Here is a 25,479-nt window from a genome sequence, read left to right on the forward strand (position 1 = left end):
GGTTCTTAAACATGCTGTAGTCCAACCATTTGCATTTATTACCCCAACATTTAAGCATTTATTAACAGCCTGCCCAACCCACTGAGGATCTGAGAGAAAAAAGATCAATAATAAAGTTTGCAGATGCTAAAAAAGCCACAATGTCTTTCACAACATTTCCTGCAGAGTAGAACCTCCAATGACCGGCTGTCAGGGTCGCTGCGATGTCACGTCCGAGCTGTTTTATTCAGCTTCGAGACGTCGGCGGTCCCACTTTATTCATTTTATTGTTCTTGCAAGAAATATTCTTCCTCATGTTCGTCTATGAATGAAGGAGAAATGGATCCAGACCGATCGAGCTGATTTCAGATCAATAACGAAGCTGTTAATGAGTATGATGGTTTGTAAAACGTTTTCATTACATTTAAAGATCAGCAGTTTATAAATTGATGACAGGTGCAGATAAACAGGCAGAAGCATTTAAACTTTATTGATTGGCAGGTTCCAGGATGTCAGTTATTGATCAGTTTCTGACTCGCTGCTTCTGCAGGCTGATGACATCATGGCAGGCAAAGTGACATCATGCACATCTTCTCTGTGCATGTGAATGGAGCAAAGGAGGCCGAGGCTGCGTTCTGAGCCGATTTGTGCGGAGAGGCGGCACGACGTCGGCGTGGCGGCGCGACGTCGGGCGTGGCGGCACGACGTCGGGCGTGGCAGCGTACCGGATAATCCGTTTGTACAAGCAGCAGCAGTCTAAAACTGTCTGGACTCACCGAAGCGCCACCACGCTGAAAAGTATAACTGCGATGCCTCAAAACCGTAAAAGGTGTTAATATTTCCTTTCAGGATTCATTTCCAACCTTTCATGACTCGCTTACACTCGGAAAGCAGTTTCCAACTGACTCACGGAAGGCCGTGAGTTCACACTTTCGTCATTCAGGGAGATGTTTTGTGTTTTTTGTGAACGCCGTGAGATGAATCTTGTTTTGCGGAAACAGCGGGGAAGAAGTTTGTGAGAGAAATGGAAGATGCTCAGGTGGAACGAGAAGTACGAGAACAGAACCAGAGTTGTGACGCCACCGCGAAGTGGTCCTGAGAGGACCTGATGAAGAGCAGGTCCATCAGATGCTGATCCTGAACAACTGAGGGATGAACAGAGAACATGTGAACCTGATGTTCTTCGTGCTTCTGTTCTTCATTCTGTCGTCGCGTTCATCAGTGTGGAGAACATGCAGGTGCTGCCTGAAGTCCGTTTGTTCGGAACCAAGTGGTTCTCACACCTTTACTTCCTCCCTAATGTCCTCTGCTCGCTTCTTTTCTTCCTTCTCATTGGCTGTTGCTCTCTCCCAGCAGCCAATAGGTGGTCATCTTTCCTTTGCCCTTGATGTCGATGTCTCCTCTCAGCTCCAGCTGGAAGCAGTTAAACTCCATCAGGACGTCGCGAGTCGCTGCTGACACGTGGATCTTCAGAGCTGCAGAGACAGAGGTAATATCATGGTGAAGCCTTCCTTCACGTGTGAGCAGAACCGGCTCCAGCAGGTTGGTTCAGTTTAACTGTTAGAGTTCATCTTTGTTTCATGTTTTGTTTTGCATCCAAACTATGTGCACAATTACAAGGCAGGTTGTATTTATAAAGATTCATTTTATTACTGTGCCACTGCAAGGCTCTCAGTCAGTCCAAACCCCCAAATTTAAGAACGCAAACGTTTTAGCTTCCTTTGGAGAGTTTAAACATTTGCCGTGCATTACTGTGCAGAATTATGATGCAGGACTTGGCCTTTTGTCTGTTTCCTGTGTTTGGGGTTTGGATGGAACTGCAACTTGCATGACTCTGGAATCAACCTCATCATCCACTTCAGGTTTCTCAGAACCACACGTTCAGGTGGCGACACAGCAGATGCACCAGCAACCTCAGGCAGTGGAGGCAACACCAAAAGTTTAAGGTCTACCGATTTCCTTACAACCACATCTTTAATCTCTGTTGCTTATCAAAACTATGCCATATTCAGTGTCCAATGTATTATTTACAGCTGAAAATCCAGCATATCCTTCTTCTTCCTCTGCCGCTTATCCGGGGTCGGGTCGCGGGGGCAGCAGCCTAAGCAGGGAAGCCCAGACTTCCCTCTCCCCAGACACATTTGCCAACTCTGCGGGGGGATCCCGAGGCGTTCCCAGGCCAGCCGAGAGATATAATCCCTCCAGCGTGTCCTGGGTCTTCCCCGGGGTCTCCTCCCAGAGGGACGTGCCTGGAACACCTCACCAGGGAGGTCCAGGAGGCATCCTGACCAGATGCCCGAGCCACCTCAACTGGTTCCTCTCCATGCGGAGGAGCAGCGGCTCTACTCTGATCTCCTCCCGGATGAACGAGCTCCTCACCCTATCTCTAAGGGAGAGCCCGGCCACCCTGCGGAGGAAACTCATTTCAGCCGCCTGGATACGAGATCTCCTTCTTTCGGTCACGACCCACAGCTCATGACCATAGGTGAGGGTAGGAACGTAGATCGACTGGTAAATGGAGAGCTTCGCCTTCTGGCTCAGCTCCTTCTTCACCACGACAGACCGGCACAGAGTCCGCATTACTGCAGACGCCGCACCGATCCGTCTGTCCATCTCACGCTCCATCCTTCCCTCACTTTTCCCTCAGTTTTGTTTCTGAAGTCTGGAAATACGTGTCCTGATATGTTGATGACTGACTCCTTCATGTAGTCACCATCTGTGAACGGTTTTCTTCACTTTATTATCTCCCGGGTTGCAGCTAAACTTGCAGCAGTAGTGGAGTTTGGAGATGCAATCCACTTAAATCTATTTTTGTGCTCCTCTAATTTCTCCAGAAGAAATGCAATGGCACTTTTTCTCTCACTCCCAACTGGTAAATGCAGCATACCTTCCCTGGAAATGCCTTTCCACATGACTCTTTTTGTTATTTGACAACTTCTCGGTTCATAGCAAACATTCAGGCAATCCTTCCACATTGGTAATGAATGCAAATGATTCAGTCCAAGAAACGTTGAATCCTCTGTTCTCTTCGGTTATTTTTCTGTTTTTCCCTTTGGGATCCATGTCCCATCACACAGCCCCGGATTGTTTACAACGCCACCTGCCTGGCATCCCGCCCTGCTGATAGGCTACGTGTCGCAGGCTGACGCAAATCTTCCTTGACAGAAATGTTGAAATTTAATATTTATTCTAAACATTTTTACAGCGCTGGAAAACGTTAAGAATGTTTGTGTCATGTTTGTCCTCCTACAGAACCAGATCAAAACAAAAATATATTTCCCTCCCCATCTTTTTCCATTTTCAAACATTTTTGAAAAAGCTTCAGGGAGCCACTAGGGCGGCGCCATCCATTCATCCACCCACCCACCCACACTTATCCACCCACCCACCCACCCACCCACACTTATCCATCCACCCACCCACACTTATCCATCCACCCACCCACACTTATCCATCCACCCACCCACACTTATCCATCCACCCACCCACACTTATCCACCCACCCACACTTATCCATCCACCCACCCACACTTATCCATCCATCCACCCACACTTATCCATCCACCCACCCACACTTATCCACCCACCCACCCCCACATTTATCCATCCACCCACCCACACTTATCCATCCACCCACCCCCACATTTATCCACCCACCCACCCACACTTATCCACCCACCCACCCCCACATTTATCCATCCATCCACCCACACTTATCCATCCACCCACCCCCACATTTATCCATCCACCCACCCACACTTATCCACCCACCCACACTTATCCATCCACCCACCCACACTTATCCACCCACCCACCCACACTTATCCATCCACCCACCCACACTTATCCATCCACCCACCCACACTTATCCATCCACCCACCCCCACACTTATCCATCCACCCACCCACACTTATCCATCCACCCACCCCCACTTATCCATCCACCCACCCACCCACACTTATCCATCCACCCACCCACACTTATCCACCCACCCACACTTATCCATCCACCCACCCACACTTATCCATCCACCCACCCCCACTTATCCATCCACCCACCCACCCACACTTATCCATCCATCCACCCACCCACACTTATCCATCCACCCACCCACACTTATCCATCCACCCACCCACACTTATCCACCCACCCACACTTATCCATCCACCCACCCACCCACACTTATCCATCCACCCACCCACACTTATCCACCCATCCACCCACACTTATCCACCCACCCACACTTATCCATCCACCCACCCACACTTATCCACCCATCCACCCACACTTATCCATCCATCCACCCACACTTATCCATCCATCCACCCACACTTATCCATCCATCCACCCACACTTATCCACCCATCCACCCACACTTATCCATCCATCCACCCACACTTATCCATCCACCCACACTTATCCATCCATCCACCCACACTTATCCATCCATCCACCCACACTTATCCATCCATCCACCCACACTTATCCACCCATCCACCCACACTTATCCACCCATCCACCCACACTTATCCATCCATCCACCCACACTTATCCATCCACCCACACTTATCCATCCACCCACCCACACTTATCCATCCACCCACACTTATCCATCCACCCACACTTATCCATCCACCCACACTTATCCATCCACCCACCCACACTTATCCATCCACCCACACTTATCCATCCACCCACCCACACTTATCCATCCACCCACCCACACTTATCCATCCACCCACACTTATCCATCCACCCACACTTATCCATCCACCCACCCACACTTATCCATCCACCCACACTTATCCATCCACCCACCCACACTTATCCATCCACCCACCCCCACACTTATCCATCCACCCACACTTATCCATCCATCCACACTTATCCATCCACCCACCCACACTTATCCACCCATCCACCCACACTTATCCATCCATCCACCCACACTTATCCACCCATCCACCCACACTTATCCATCCACCCACCCACACTTATCCATCCACCAACCCACACTTATCCACCCATCCACCCACACTTATCCACCCATCCACCCACACTTATCCATCCACCCACCCACACTTATCCACCAACCCACACTTATCCATCCACCAACCCACACTTATCCACCCATCCACCCACACTTATCCACCCACCCACCCACACTTATCCATCCACCCACCCACACTTATCCATCCACCCACCCACACTTATCCACCCATCCACCCACACTTATCCACCCATCCACCCACACTTATCCACCCATCCACCCACACTAATCCACCCACCCACCCACACTTATCCACCCATCCACCCACACTTATCCATCCATCCACCCACACTTATCCATCCATCCACCCACACTTATCCACCCATCCACCCACACTTATCCACCCATCCACCCACACTTATCCATCCATCCACCCACACTTATCCACCCATCCACCCACACTTATTCACCCATCCACCCACACTTATCCACCCACCCACCCACACTTATCCACCCACCCACCCACACTTATCCACCCATCCACCCACACTTTTCCACCCACCCACACTTATCCATCCACCCACCCACACTTATCCACCCATCCACCCACACTTATCCATCCATCCACCCACACTGATCCACCCATCCACCCACACTTATCCATCCATCCACCCACACTTATCCACCCATCCACCCACACTAAGCCATCCACCCACCCACACTTATCCATCCATCCACCCACACTTATCCACCCATCCACCCACACTTATCCACCCATCCACCCACACTAATCCATCCACCCACCCACACTTATCCATCCACCCACCCACACTTATCCACCCATCCACCCACACTTATCCATCGATCCACCCACACTTATCCACCCATCCACCCACACTTATCCATCCATCCACCCACACTAATCCATCCACCCACCCACACTTATCCATCCATCCACCCACACTTATCCATCCACCCACCCACACTTATCCATCCACCCACCCACACTTATCCATCCACCCACCCACACTTATCCATCCACCCACACTTATCCATCCACCCACCCACACTTATCCATCCACCCACACTTATCCATCCATCCACCCACACTTATCCATCCACCCACCCACACTTATCCATCCACCCACCCACACTTATCCATCCACCCACCCACACTTATCCATCCACCCACCCACACTTATCCATCCACCCACACTTATCCATCCATCCACCCACACTTATCCATCCATCCACCCACACTTATCCACCCATCCACCCACACTTATCCACCCATCCACCCACACTTATCCATCCACCCACCCACACTTATCCACCCACCCACACTTATCCATCCATCCACCCACACTTATCCATCCACCCACCCACACTTATCCACCCACCCACACTTATCCATCCATCCACCCACACTTATCCATCCACCCACCCACACTTATCCATCCACCCACACTTATCCATCCACCCACCCACACTTATCCATCCACCCACCCACACTTATCCATCCACCCACACTTATCCATCCATCCACACTTATCCATCCACCCACCCACACTTATCCATCCACCCACCCACACTTATCCACCCATCCACCCACACTTATCCATCCACCCACCCACACTTATCCATCCACCCACCCACACTTATCCATCCACCCACCCACACTTATCCACCCATCCACCCACACTTATCCATCCACCCACCCACACTTATCCATCCATCCACCCACACTTATCCACCCACCCACCCACACTTATCCATCCACCCACCCACACTTATCCATCCACCCACCCACACTTATCCACCCATCCACCCACACTTATCCATCCATCCACCCACACTTATCCATCCACCCACACTTATCCACCCATCCACCCACACTTATCCATCCATCCACCCACACTTATCCATCCACCCACCCACACTTATCCATCCACCCACCCACACTTATCCATCCACCCACCCACACTTATCCATCCACCAACCCACACTTATCCACCCACCCACCCACACTTATCCATCCACCCACCCACACTTATCCATCCACCCACCCACACTTATCCACCCATCCACCCACACTTATCCATCCACCCACCCACACTTATCCACCCATCCACCCACACTTATCCATCCATCCACCCACACTTATCCATCCATCCACCCACACTTATCCATCCACCCACCCACACTTATCCATCCACCCACACTTATCCATCCACCCACCCACACTTATCCATCCATCCACCCACACTTATCCATCCACCCACACTTATCCATCCATCCACCCACACTTATCCACCCATCCACCCACACTTATCCATCCATCCACCCACATTTATCCACCCATCCACCCACACTTATCCACCCATCCACCCACACTTATCCACCCATCCACCCACACTTATCCATCCATCCACCCACACTTATCCACCCATCCACCCACACTTATCCATCCACCCACCCACACTTATCCATCCACCCACACTTATCCATCCACCCACCCACACTTATCCATCCATCCACCCACACTTATCCATCCACCCACACTTATCCATCCATCCACCCACACTTATCCACCCATCCACCCACACTTATCCATCCATCCACCCACATTTATCCACCCATCCACCCACACTTATCCACCCATCCACCCACACTTATCCACCCATCCACCCACACTTATCCACCCATCCACCCACACTTATCCATCCATCCACCCACACTTATCCACCCATCCACCCACACTTATCCATCCACCCACCCACACTTATCCACCCATCCACCCACACTTATCCATCCATCCACCCACATTTATCCACCCATCCACCCACACTTATCCACCCATCCACCCACACTTATCCACCCATCCACCCACACTTATCCATCCATCCACCCACACTTATCCACCCATCCACCCACACTTATCCACCCACCCACCCACCCTTATCCATCCACCCACCCTTATCCATCCACCCACCCACACTTATCCATCCACCCACCCACACTTATCCATCCACCCACCCACACTTATCCATCCACCCACCCACACTTATCCACCCATCCACCCACACTTATCCACCCATCCACCCACACTAATCCACCCACCCACCCACACTTATCCATCCACCCACCCACCCTTATCCATCCACCCACCCACACTTATCCATCCATCCACCCACACTTATCCATCCACCCACCCACCCACACTTATCCATCCACCCACACTTATCCATCCACCCACCCACCCACACTTATCCATCCACCCACCGACACTTATCCATCCATCCACCGACACTTATCCATCCACCCACCCACACTTATCCATCCACCCACCCACACTTATCCATCCACCCACCCACACTTATCCATCCACCCACACTTATCCATCCACCCACCCACCCACACTTATCCACCCATCCACCCACACTTATCCATCCACCCACCCACACTTATCCATCCACCCACCCACACTTATCCATCCATCCACCCACACTTATCCATCCACCCACCCACACTTATCCACCCACCCACACTTATCCATCCATCCACCCACACTTATCCATCCACCCACACTTATCCATCCACCCACCCACCCACACTTATCCACCCATCCACCCACACTTATCCATCCACCCACCCACACTTATCCATCCACCCACCCACACTTATCCACCCATCCACCCACACTTATCCATCCATCCACACTTATCAATCCACCCACACTTATCCATCCACCCACCCACACTTATCCACCCACCCACCCACACTTATCCACCCATCCACCCACACTTATCCATCCACCCACCCACACTTATCCACCCATCCACCCACACTTATCCATCCACCCACCCACATTTATCCACCCATCCACCCACACTTATCCACCCATCCACCCACATTTATCCACCCATCCACCCACACTTATCCATCCATCCACCCACACTTATCCACCCATCCACCCACACTTATCCATCCATCCACCCACATTTATCCACCCATCCACCCACACTTATCCACCCATCCACCCACACTAATCCACCCACCCACCCACACTTATCCACCCATCCACCCACACTTATCCATCCATCCACCCACACTTATCCACCCATCCACCCACACTTATCCATCCACCCACACTTATCCATCCATCCACCCACACTTATCCACCCATCCACCCACACTAATCCACCCACCCACCCACACTTATCCACCCACACTAATCCATCCACCCACACTTATCAATCCACCCACACTTATCAATCCACCCACCCACACTTATCCATCCACCCACCCACACTTATCCATCCACCCACCCACACTTATCCACCCACCCACCCACACTTATCCATCCACCCACCCACACTTATCCATCCACCCACCCACACTTATCCACCCATCCACCCACACTTATCCATCCATCCACCCACACTTATCCACCCATCCACCCACACTTATCCATCCACCCACACTTATCCACCCATCCACCCACACTTATCCATCCATCCACCCACACTTATCCATCCACCCACCCACACTTATCCATCCACCCACACTTATCCATCCATCCACCCACACTTATCCATCCACCCACACTTATCCATCCATCCACCCACACTTATCCATCCACCCACCCACACTTATCCATCCACCCACACTTATCCATCCATCCACCCACACTTATCCATCCATCCACCCACACTTATCCACCCATCCACCCACACTTATCCATCCACCCACACTTATCCATCCATCCACCCACACTTATCCATCCACCCACACTTATCCATCCACCCACCCACACTTATCCATCCACCCACCCACACTTATCCATCCACCCACCCACACTTATCCATCCACCCACCCACACTTATCCATCCACCCACCCACACTTATCCATCCACCCACACTTATCCATCCACCCACCCACACTTATCCATCCACCCACCCACACTTATCCATCCACCCACCCACACTTATCCATCCACCCACCCACACTTATCCATCCACCCACACTTATCCACCCATCCACCCACACTAATCCATCCACCCACACTTATCCATCCACCCACCCACACTTATCCATCCACCCACCCACACTTATCCATCCACCCACCCACACTTATCCACCCACCCACACTTATCCACCCACCCACACTTATCCATCCACCCACCCACACTTATCCATCCATCCACCCACACTTATCCATCCACCCACCCACACTTATCCATCCACCCACACTTTTCCACCCACCCACACTTATCCATCCATCCACCCACACTTATCCATCCACCCACCCACACTTATCCATCCACCCACACTTATCCATCCACCCACACTTATCCACCCATCCACCCACACTAATCCATCCACCCACCCACACTTATCCATCCACCCACACTTATCCATCCACCCACCCACACTTATCCATCCACCCACCCACACTTATCCATCCACCCACCCACACTTATCCATCCACCCACACTTATCCATCCACCCACCCACACTTATCCATCCACCCACCCACACTTATCCATCCACCCACCCACACTTATCCATCCACCCACACTTATCCATCCACCCACCCACACTTATCCATCCACCCACCCACACTTATCCACCCATCCACCCACACTTATCCATCCACCCACACTTATCCATCCACCCACCCACACTTATCCATCCACCCACCCACACTTATCCATCCACCAACCCACACTTATCCATCCACCCACACTTATCCATCCATCCACCCACACTTATCCACCCATCCACCCACACTTATCCATCCATCCACCCACACTTATCCACCCATCCACCCACACTTATCCACCCATCCACCCACACTAATCCATCCACCCACACTTATCCACCCACCCACACTTATCCATCCACCCACCCACACTTATCCATCCATCCACCCACACTTATCCACCCATCCACCCACACTTATCCACCCATCCACCCACACTAATCCATCCACCCACACTTATCCACCCACCCACACTTATCCATCCACCCACACTTATCCATCCATCCACCCACACTTATCCACCCATCCACCCACACTTATCCATCCATCCACCCACACTTATCCACCCATCCACCCACACTTATCCACCCATCCACCCACACTAATCCATCCACCCACACTTATCCACCCACCCACACTTATCCATCCACCCACCCACACTTATCCATCCATCCACCCACACTTATCCACCCATCCACCCACACTTATCCACCCATCCACCCACACTAATCCATCCACCCACACTTATCCACCAACCCACACTTATCCATCCACCCACACTTATCCATCCATCCACCCACACTTATCCACCCATCCACCCACACTTATCCACCCATCCACCCACACTTATCCACCCATCCACCCACACTTATCCACCCATCCACCCACACTTATCCACCCATCCACCCACACTTATCCACCCACCCACCCACACTTATCCATCCACCCACCCACACTTATCCATCCACCCACCCACACTTATCCACCCACCCACCCACACTTATCCACCCATCCACCCACACTTATCCATCCACCCACCCACACTTATCCACCCATCCACCCACACTTATCCATCCACCCACCCACACTTATCCATCCACCCACCCACACTTATCCATCCACCCACCCACACTTATCCACCCATCCACCCACACTTATCCACCCATCCACCCACACTTATCCATCCACCCACCCACACTTATCCATCCACCCACCCACACTTATCCATCCACCCACCCACACTTATCCACCCATCCACCCACACTTATCCACCCACCCACCCACACTTATCCATCCACCCACCCACACTTATCCATCCACCCACCCACACTTATCCATCCATCCACACTTATCCATCCACCCACCCACACTTATCCACCCATCCACCCACACTTATCCATCCACCCACCCACACTTATCCATCCACCCACCCACACTTATCCACCCATCCACCCACACTTATCCACCCATCCACCCACACTTATCCATCCATCCACCCACACTTATCCACCCATCCACCCACACTTATCCATCCACCCACCCACACTTATCCACCCATCCACCCACACTTATCCACCCATCCACCCACACTTATCCACCCATCCACCCACACTTATCCACCCATCCACCCACACTTATCCACCCATCCACCCACCCACCCTTATCCATCCACCCACCCACCCACCCTTATCCATCCACCCACCCTTATCCATCCACCCACCCACACTTATCCATCCACCCACCCACACTTATCCACCCACCCACACTTATCCACCCATCCACCCACACTAATCCACCCACCCACCCACACTTATCCATCCACCCACCCACCCTTATCCATCCACCCACCCACACTTATCCATCCATCCACCCACACTTATCCATCCACCCACCCACCCACACTTATCCATCCACCCACACTTATCCATCCACCCACCCACCCACACTTATCCATCCACCCACCGACACTTATCCATCCACCCACACTTATCCATCCACCCACCCACCCACACTTATCCATCCACCCACCGACACTTATCCATCCATCCACCGACACTTATCCATCCACCCACCCACACTTATCCATCCACCCACCCACACTTATCCATCCACCCACCCACACTTATCCATCCACCCACCCACACTTATCCATCCACCCACCCACACTTATCCATCCACCCACCCACACTTATCCATCCACCCACCCACACTTATCCATCCACCCACCCACACTTATCCATCCACCCACCCACACTTATCCATCCACCCACCCACACTTATCCATCCACCCACCCACACTTATCCATCCACCCACCCACACTTATCCATCCATCCACCCACACTTATCCATCCACCCACCCACACTTATCCATCCATCCACCCACACTTATCCATCCACCCACCCACACTTATCCACCCATCCACCCACACTTATCCATCCACCCACCCACACTTATCCATCCACCCACCCACACTTATCCACCCACCCACCCACACTTATCCACCCACCCACCCACACTTATCCATCCATCCACCCACACTTATCCACCCATCCACCCACACTAATCCACCCACCCACCCACACTTATCCATCCACCCACCCACACTTATCCACCCATCCACCCACACTTATCCACCCACCCACCCACACTTATCCATCCATCCACCCACCCACACTTATCCATCCACCCACCCACACTTATCCATCCACCCACCCACACTTATCCATCCACCCACCCACCCACACTTATCCATCCACCCACCCACCCACACTTATCCATCCATCCATCCACCCACACTTATCCATCCATCCACCCACACTTATCCATCCACCCACCCACACTTATCCATCCACCCACCCACACTTATCCATCCACCCACACTTATCCACCCATCCACCCACACTTATCCACCCATCCACCCACACTTATCCACCCACCCACCCACACTTATCCACCCATCCACCCACACTTATCCATCCACCCACCCACACTTATCCATCCACCCACCCACACTTATCCATCCACCCACCCACACTTATCCATCCACCCACCCACACTTATCCATCCACCCACACTTATCCATCCATCCACCCACCCACACTTATCCATCCATCCACCCACACTTATCCATCCACCCACACTTATCCATCCACCCACCCACACTTATCCATCCATCCACCCACACTTATCCATCCATCCACCCACACTTATCCACCCATCCACCCACACTTATCCACCCATCCACCCACACTTATCCACCCATCCACCCACCCACCCTTATCCATCCACCCACCCACCCACCCTTATCCATCCACCCACCCTTATCCATCCACCCACCCACACTTATCCATCCATCCACCCACACTTATCCATCCACCCACACTTATCCATCCACCCACCCACACTTATCCATCCATCCACCCACACTTATCCATCCATCCACCCACACTTATCCACCCATCCACCCACACTTATCCACCCATCCACCCACACTTATCCACCCATCCACCCACCCACACTTATCCATCCACCCACCCACACTTATCCATCCACCCACCCACACTTATCCACCCATCCACCCACACTTATCCACCCATCCACCCACACTAATCCACCCACCCACCCTTATCCATCCACCCACCCACCCACCCTTATCCATCCACCCACCCTTATCCATCCACCCACCCACACTTATCCATCCACCCACCCACACTTATCCATCCACCCACCCACACTTATCCACCCATCCACCCACACTTATCCACCCATCCACCCACACTAATCCACCCACCCACCCACACTTATCCATCCACCCACCCACCCTTATCCATCCACCCACCCACACTTATCCATCCATCCACCCACACTTATCCATCCACCCACCCACCCACACTTATCCATCCACCCACACTTATCCATCCACCCACCCACCCACACTTATCCATCCACCCACCGACACTTATCCATCCACCCACCCACCCACACTTATCCATCCACCCACCCACACTTATCCATCCACCCACCCACACTTATCCATCCACCCACCCACACTTATCCATCCACCCACCCACACTTATCCATCCACCCACCCACACTTATCCATCCACCCACCCACACTTATCCATCCACCCACCCACACTTATCCATCCACCCACCCACACTTATCCATCCACCCACCCACACTTATCCATCCACCCACCCACACTTATCCATCCACCCACCCACACTTATCCATCCATCCACCCACACTTATCCATCCATCCACCCACACTTATCCATCCACCCACCCACACTTATCCATCCATCCACCCACACTTATCCATCCACCCACCCACACTTATCCACCCATCCACCCACACTTATCCATCCACCCACCCACACTTATCCACCCACCCACCCACACTTATCCACCCACCCACCCACACTTATCCATCCACCCACCCACACTTATCCACCCATCCACCCACACTAATCCACCCACCCACCCACACTTATCCATCCACCCACCCACACTTATCCACCCATCCACCCACACTTATCCACCCACCCACCCACACTTATCCATCCATCCACCCACCCACACTTATCCATCCACCCACCCACACTTATCCATCCACCCACCCACACTTATCCATCCACCCACCCACCCACACTTATCCATCCACCCACCCACCCACACTTATCCATCCACCCACCCACACTTATCCATCCACCCACCCACCCACACTTATCCATCCACCCACCCACCCACACTTATCCATCCATCCACCCACCCACACTTATCCATCCATCCACCCACACTTATCCATCCACCCACCCACACTTATCCATCCACCCACCCACACTTATCCATCCACCCACACTTATCCACCCATCCACCCACACTTATCCACCCATCCACCCACACTTATCCACCCACCCACCCACACTTATCCACCCATCCACCCACACTTATCCATCCACCCACCCACACTTATCCATCCACCCACCCACACTTATCCATCCACCCACCCACACTTATCCATCCACCCACACTTATCCATCCATCCACCCACCCACACTTATCCATCCATCCACCCACACTTATCCATCCACCCACACTTATCCATCCACCCACCCACACTTATCCATCCATCCACCCACACTTATCCATCCATCCACCCACACTTATCCACCCATCCACCCACACTTATCCACCCATCCACCCACACTTATCCATCCATCCACCCACACTTATCCATCCACCCACACTTATCCATCCACCCACCCACACTTATCCATCCATCCACCCACACTTATCCATCCATCCACCCACACTTATCCACCCATCCACCCACACTTATCCACCCATCCACCCACCCACCCTTATCCATCCACCCACCCACCCACCCTTATCCATCCACCCACCCTTATCCATCCACCCACCCACACTTATCCATCCACCCACCCACACTTATCCATCCACCCACCCACACTTATCCACCCATCCACCCACACTTATCCACCCATCCACCCACACTAATCCACCCACCCACCCTTATCCATCCACCCACCCACCCACCCTTATCCATCCACCCACCCTTATCCATCCACCCACCCACACTTATCCATCCACCCACCCACACTTATCCATCCACCCACCCACACTTATCCACCCATCCACCCACACTAATCCACCCACCCACCCACACTTATCCATCCACCCACCCACCCTTATCCATCCACCCACCCACACTTATCCATCCATCCACCCACACTTATCCATCCACCCACCCACCCACACTTATCCATCCACCCACACTTATCCATCCACCCACCCACCCACACTTATCCATCCACCCACCGACACTTATCCATCCACCCACCCACCCACACTTATCCATCCACCCACCCACACTTATCCATCCACCCACCCACACTTATCCATCCACCCACCCACACTTATCCATCCACCCACCCACACTTATCCATCCACCCACCCACACTTATCCATCCACCCACCCACACTTATCCATCCACCCACCCACACTTATCCATCCACCCACCGACACTTATCCATCCACCCACCCACACTTATCTATCCACCCACCCACACTTATCCATCCACCCACCCACACTTATCCATCCACCCACCCACACTTATCCATCCACCCACCCACACTTATCCATCCACCCACCCACACTTATCCATCCACCCACCCACACTTATCCATCCATCCACCCACACTTATCCATCCATCCACCCACACTTATCCATCCACCCACCCACACTTATCCATCCATCCACCCACACTTATCCATCCATCCACCCACACTTATCCATCCACCCACCCACACTTATCCACCCATCCACCCACACTTATCCATCCACCCACCCACACTTATCCATCCACCCACCCACACTTATCCACCCACCCACCCACACTTATCCACCCACCCACCCACACTTATCCATCCACCCACCCACACTTATCCACCCATCCACCCACACTAATCCACCCACCCACCCACACTTATCCATCCACCCACCCACACTTATCCACCCATCCACCCACACTTATCCACCCACCCACCCACACTTATCCATCCATCCACCCACCCACACTTATCCATCCACCCACCCACACTTATCCATCCACCCACCCACACTTATCCATCCACCCACCCACCCACACTTATCCATCCACCCACCCACCCACACTTATCCATCCATCCATCCACCCACACTTATCCACCCATCCACCCACACTTATCCACCCACCCACCCACACTTATCCATCCATCCACCCACCCACACTTATCCATCCACCCACCCACACTTATCCATCCACCCACCCACACTTATCCATCCACCCACCCACCCACACTTATCCATCCACCCACCCACCCACACTTATCCATCCATCCACCCACCCACACTTATCCATCCACCCACCCACACTTATCCATCCACCCACCCACACTTATCCATCCACCCACCCACACTTATCCATCCACCCACACTTATCCATCCATCCACCCACCCACACTTATCCATCCATCCACCCACACTTATCCATCCACCCACACTTATCCATCCACCCACCCACACTTATCCATCCATCCACCCACACTTATCCATCCACCCACCCACACTTATCCATCCACCCACCCACACTTATCCATCCACCCACACTTATCCATCCACCCACCCACACTTATCCATCCATCCACACTTATCCATCCACCCACCCACACTTATCCATCCATCCACCCACACTTATCCATCCACCCACCCACACTTATCCACCCATCCACCCACACTTATCCACCCATCCACCCACACTTATCCATCCACCCACCCACACTTATCCATCCACCCACCCACACTTATCCATCCACCCACCCACACTTATCCATCCACCCACCCACACTTATCCATCCACCCACACTTATCCATCCACCCACCCACACTTATCCATCCACCCACCCACACTTATCCATCCACCCACACTTATCCACCCACCCACCCACACTTATCCACCCATCCACCCACACTTATCCACCCATCCACCCACACTTATCCATCCACCCACCCACACTTATCCATCCACCCACCCACACTTATCCATCCACCCACCCACACTTATCCATCCACCCACCCACACTTATCCATCCACCCACACTTATCCATCCATCCACCCACCCACACTTATCCATCCATCCACCCACACTTATCCATCCACCCACACTTATCCATCCACCCACCCACACTTATCCATCCATCCACCCACACTTATCCATCCACCCACCCACACTTATCCATCCACCCACCCACACTTATCCATCCACCCACACTTATCCATCCACCCACCCACACTTATCCATCCATCCACACTTATCCATCCACCCACCCACACTTATCCATCCATCCACCCACACTTATCCATCCACCCACCCACACTTATCCATCCACCCACCCACACTTTTCCACCCACCCACACTTTTCCATCCACCCACCCACACTTTTCCATCCACCCACCCACACTTATCCATCCACCCACCCACACTTATCCATCCATCCACACTTATCCATCCACCCACCCACACTTATCCATCCACCCACCCACCCACACTTATCCATCCACCCACCCACACTTATCCACCCACCCACCCACACTTATCCACCCATCCACCCACACTTATCCACCCATCCACCCACACTTATCCACCCACACTTATCCACCCATCCACCCACACTTATCCATCCACCCACCCACACTTATCCACCCACCCACCCACACTTATCCACCCATCCACCCACACTAATCCACCCACCCACCCACACTTATCCACCCATCCACCCACACTTATCCATCCACCCACCCACACTTATCCACCCATCCACCCACACTTATCCATCCATCCACCCACACTTATCCACCCATCCACCCACACTTATCCATCCATCCACCCACACTTATCCATCCATCCACCCACACTTATCCACCCATCCACCCACACTTATCCACCCACACTTATCCATCCATCCACCCACACTTATCCATCCATCCACCCACACTTATCCACCCATCCACCCACACTTATCCATCCATCCACCCACACTTATCCACCCATCCACCCACACTTATCCACCCATCCACCCACACTTATCCATCCACCCACCCACACTTATCCATCCACCCACACTAATCCATCCACCCACACTTATCCACCCATCCACCCACACTTATCCATCCATCCACCCACACTTATCCACCCATCCACCCACACTTATCCATCCATCCACCCACACTTATCCATCCACCCACCCACACTTATCCATCCACCCACACTTATCCACCCATCCACCCACACTAATCCACCCACCCACACTTATCCATCCACCCACACTTATCCACCCATCCACCCACACTAATCCATCCACCCACACTTATCCACCCATCCACCCACACTAATCCATCCACCCACACTAATCCATCCACCCACACTTATCAATCCACCCACACTTATCCACCCATCCACCCACACTAATCCATCCACCCACACTTATCCACCCATCCACCCACACTAATCCATCCACCCACACTTATCAATCCACCCACACTTTTCCACCCACCCACACTTATCCATCCACCCACCCACACTTATCCACCCATCCACCCACACTTATCCACCCATCCACCCACACTTATCCATCCACCCACCCACACTTATCCATCCACCCACCCACACTTATCCACCCACCCACCCACACTTATCCACCCACCCACCCACACTTATCCATCCACCCACCCACACTTATCCACCCATCCACCCACACTTATCCACCCATCCACCCACACTTATCCACCCATCCACCCACACTTATCCATCCATCCACCCACACTTATCCATCCATCCACCCACCCTTATCCATCCACCCACCCACCCACCCTTATCCATCCACCCACCCACCCACCCTTATCCATCCACCCACCCACCCTTATCCATCCACCCACCCACACTTATCCACCCACCCACCCACACTTATCCATCCATCCACCCACACTTATCCACCCATCCACCCACACTTATCCACCCACCCACCCACACTATCCACCCACCCACCCACACTTATCCATCCACCCACCCACACTTATCCATCCACCCACCCACCCACACTTATCCATCCACCCACCCGACACTTATCTATCCACCCACCCACACTTATCCATCCACCCACCCACACTTATCCATCCACCCACCCACACTTATCCATCCACCCACCCACACTTATCCATCCACCCACCCACCCACACTTATCCATCCATCCACCCACACTCTATCCATCCACCCACCCACACCTTATCCATCCATCCACCCACACTTATCCATCCATCCACCCACACTTATCCACCCATCCACCCACACTTATCCATCCACCCACACTTATCCATCCATCCACCCACACTTATCCATCCACCCACCCACACTTATCCATCCATCCACCCACCCACACTTATCCATCCATCCACCCACACTTATCCATCCACCCACCCACACTTATCCATCCATCCACCCACACTTATCCACCCATCCACCCACACTTATCCATCCATCCACCCACACTTATCCATCCACCCACCCACACTTATCCATCCATCCACCCACACTTATCCACCCATCCACCCACACTTATCCATCCATCCACCCACACTTATCCATCCATCCACCCACCCACACTTATCCATCCACCCACACTTATCCATCCATCCACCCACACTTATCCACCCATCCACCCACACTTATCCATCCATCCACCCACACTTATCCATCCATCCACCCACACTTATCCACCCATCCACCCACACTTATCCATCCATCCACCCACACTTATCCATCCATCCACCCACACTTATCCATCCATCCACCCACCCACACTTATCCATCCACCCACCCACACTTATCCATCCATCCACCCACCCACACTTATCCATCCATCCACCCACACTTATCCATCCACCCACCCACCCACACTTATCCATCCACCCACCCACACTTATCCACCCATCCACCCACACTAATCCATCCACCCACACTTTTCCACCCACCCACACTTATCCATCCATCCACCCACCCACACTTATCCATCCATCCACCCACACTTATCCATCCACCCACCCACACTTATCCATCCATCCACCCACACTTATCCACCCATCCACCCACACTTATCCATCCATCCACCCACACTTATCCATCCATCCACCCACACTTATCCATCCACCCACCCACACTTATCCATCCATCCACCCACCCACACTTATCCATCCACCCACCCACACTTATCCATCCATCCACCCACCCACACTTATCCATCCATCCACCCACACTTATCCATCCACCCACCCACCCACACTTATCCATCCACCCACCCACACTTATCCACCCATCCACCCACACTAATCCATCCACCCACACTTTTCCACCCACCCACACTTATCCATCCACCCACCCACACTTATCCATCCATCCACACTTATCCATCCACCCACACTTATCCACCCACCCACCCACACTTATCCACCCATCCACCCACACTAATCCATCCACCCACCCACACTTATCCACCCATCCACCCACACTTTTCCACCCACCCACACTTATCCATCCACCCACCCACACTTATCCACCCATCCACCCACACTTTTCCACCCATCCACCCACACTTTTCCACCCACCCACACTTATCCATCCATCCACCCACACTTATCCATCCACCCACCCACACTTATCCACCCATCCACCCACACTTTTCCACCCACCCACACTTATCCACCCATCCACCCACACTTATCCACCCATCCACCCACACTAATCCATCCACCCACCCACACTTATCCATCCACCCACACTAATCCATCCACCCACACTTATCCATCCACCCACACTTTTCCACCCACCCACACTTATCCATCCACCCACCCACACTAATCCATCCACCCACACTTATCAATCCACCCACACTTATCAATCCACCCACACTTTTCCACCCACCCACACTTATCCATCCACCCACCCACACTTATCCATCCACCCACCCACACACACTTATCCATCCACCCACCCACCCTTATCCATCCATCCACCCACCCACACTTATCCATCCATCCACCCACACTTATCCATCCACCCACCCACACTTATCTATCCACCCACCCACCCTTATCCATCCATCCACCCACCCACACTTATCCACCCACCCACCCACCCTTATCCATCCATCCACCCACCCACACTTATCCATCCATCCACCCACACTTATCCATCCACCCACCCACACTTATCCATCCACCCACCCACACTAATCCATCCACCCACCCACACTTATCCATCCATCCACCCACCCACACTTATCCATCCATCCACCCACCCACACTTATCCATCCACCCACCCACACACACTTATCCATCCACCCACCCACCCTTATCCATCCATCCACCCACCCACACTTATCCATCCATCCACCCACACTTATCCATCCACCCACCCACACTTATCCATCCACCCACCCACACTAATCCATCCACCCACCCACACTTATCCATCCATCCACCCACCCACACTTATCCATCCATCCACCCACCCACACTTATCCATCCACCCACCGACACTTATCCATCCACCCACCGACACTTATCTATCCACCCACCCACACTTATCCATCCACCCACCCACACTTATCCATCCACCCACCCACACTTATCCATCCATCCACCCACACTTATCCATCCACCCACCCACACTTATCCATCCATCCACCCACACTTATCCACCCATCCACCCACACTTATCCATCCACCCACACTTATCCATCCATCCACCCACACTTATCCATCCACCCACCCACACTTATCCATCCATCCACCCACACTTATCCATCCACCCACCCACACTTATCCATCCATCCACCCACACTTATCCACCCATCCACCCACACTTATCCATCCATCCACCCACACTTATCCATCCACCCACCCACACTTATCCATCCACCCACCCACACTTATCCATCCATCCACCCACACTTATCCATCCATCCACCCACCCACACTTATCCATCCATCCACCCACCCACACTTATCCATCCATCCACCCACCCACACTTATCCATCCACCCACACTTATCCATCCATCCACCCACACTTATCCACCCATCCACCCACACTTATCCATCCATCCACCCACACTTATCCATCCATCCACCCACACTTATCCACCCACCCACCCACACTTATCCATCCATCCACCCACACTTATCCATCCACCCACCCACACTTATCCATCCATCCACCCACCCACACTTATCCATCCACCCACCCACACTTATCCATCCATCCACCCACACTTATCCATCCACCCACACTTATCCATCCATCCACCCACACTTATCCATCCACCCACCCACACTTATCCATCCACCCACCCACCCACACTTATCCATCCACCCACCCACACTTATCCACCCATCCACCCACACTAATCCATCCACCCACACTTTTCCACCCACCCACACTTATCCATCCACCCACCCACACTTATCCATCCATCCACACTTATCCATCCACCCACACTTATCCACCCACCCACCCACACTTATCCACCCATCCACCCACACTAATCCATCCACCCACCCACACTTATCCACCCATCCACCCACACTTTTCCACCCACCCACACTTATCCATCCACCCACCCACACTTATCCACCCATCCACCCACACTTATCCACCCATCCACCCACACTTTTCCACCCACCCACACTTATCCACCCATCCACCCACACTAATCCATCCACCCACCCACACTTATCCATCCACCCACACTTATCCACCCATCCACCCACACTAATCCATCCACCCACACTTATCCATCCACCCACACTTTTCCACCCACCCACACTAATCCATCCACCCACACTTATCAATCCACCCACACTTATCAATCCACCCACACTTTTCCACCCACCCACACTTATCCATCCACCCACCCACACTTATCCATCCACCCACCCACACACACTTATCCATCCACCCACCCACACTTATCCATCCACCCACCCACACTTATCCATCCACCCACCCACCCACACTTATCCATCCACCCACCCACACTTATCCATCCACCCACCCACACTTATCCATCCACCCATCCACCCACACTAATCCATCCACCCACCCACACTTATCCATCCACCCACCCACACTAATCCATCCACCCACCCACACTTATCCATCCATCCACCCACCCACACTTATCCATCCACCCACCCACACTTATCCATCCACCCACACTTATCCATCCACCCACACTTATCCATCCACCCACCCACACTAATCCATCCACCCACCCACACTTATCCATCCATCCACCCACCCACACTTATCCATCCACCCACCCACACTTATCCATCCACCCACCCACACTTATCCATCCACCCACCCACACTTATCCATCCATCCATCCACCCACACTTATCCATCCATCCATCCACCCACACTTATCCATCCATCCACCCACACTTATCCATCCACCCACCCACACTTATCCATCCACCCACCCACACTTATCCATCCACCCACCCACACTTATCCATCCACCCACCCACACTTATCCACCCACCCACCCACACTTATCCACCCATCCACCCACACTTATCCACCCACCCACCCACACTTATCCACCCACCCACCCACACTTATCCATCCACCCACCCACACTTATCCATCCACCCACCCACACTTATCCATCCACCCACCCACACTTATCCATCCACCCACCCACACTTATCCATCCACCCACCCACACTTATCCATCCACCCACCCACACTTATCCACCCATCCACCCACACTTATCCACCCACACTTATCCATCCATCCACCCACACTTATCCATCCATCCACCCACACTTATCCACCCATCCACCCACACTTATCCATCCATCCACCCACACTTATCCACCCATCCACCCACACTTATCCACCCATCCACCCACACTTATCCATCCACCCACCCACACTTATCCATCCACCCACACTAATCCATCCACCCACACTTATCCACCCATCCACCCACACTTATCCATCCATCCACCCACACTTATCCACCCATCCACCCACACTTATCCATCCATCCACCCACACTTATCCATCCACCCACCCACACTTATCCATCCACCCACACTTATCCACCCATCCACCCACACTAATCCATCCACCCACACTTATCCACCCATCCACCCACACTAATCCATCCACCCACACTAATCCATCCACCCACACTTATCAATCCACCCACACTTATCCACCCATCCACCCACACTAATCCATCCACCCACACTTATCCACCCATCCACCCACACTAATCCATCCACCCACACTTATCAATCCACCCACACTTTTCCACCCACCCACACTTA

General features: G+C 53.0%; 1 protein-coding gene across 1 annotated transcript in view; it reads right to left on the reverse strand.

Moving 5' to 3' along the window:
• Nucleotides 1–529: 529 nt before the first annotated feature.
• Nucleotides 530–25,479, reverse strand: part of LOC306756480 (atrial natriuretic peptide receptor 1-like) — an 83,320-nt gene continuing 58,370 nt past the window's right edge. The window contains exon 22 of the mRNA XM_079241214.1: nt 530–1,454. Within this exon, the coding sequence (XP_079097340.1) occupies nt 1,309–1,454 (146 nt within the window). The 3' untranslated portion in view covers nt 530–1,308. The remainder of the gene's footprint in view (nt 1,455–25,479) is intronic.

Source organism: Telmatherina bonti (genome assembly GCF_933228915.1).
Source record: "Telmatherina bonti genome assembly, chromosome: 5".
Lineage (NCBI taxonomy): Eukaryota > Metazoa > Chordata > Actinopteri > Atheriniformes > Telmatherinidae > Telmatherina > Telmatherina bonti.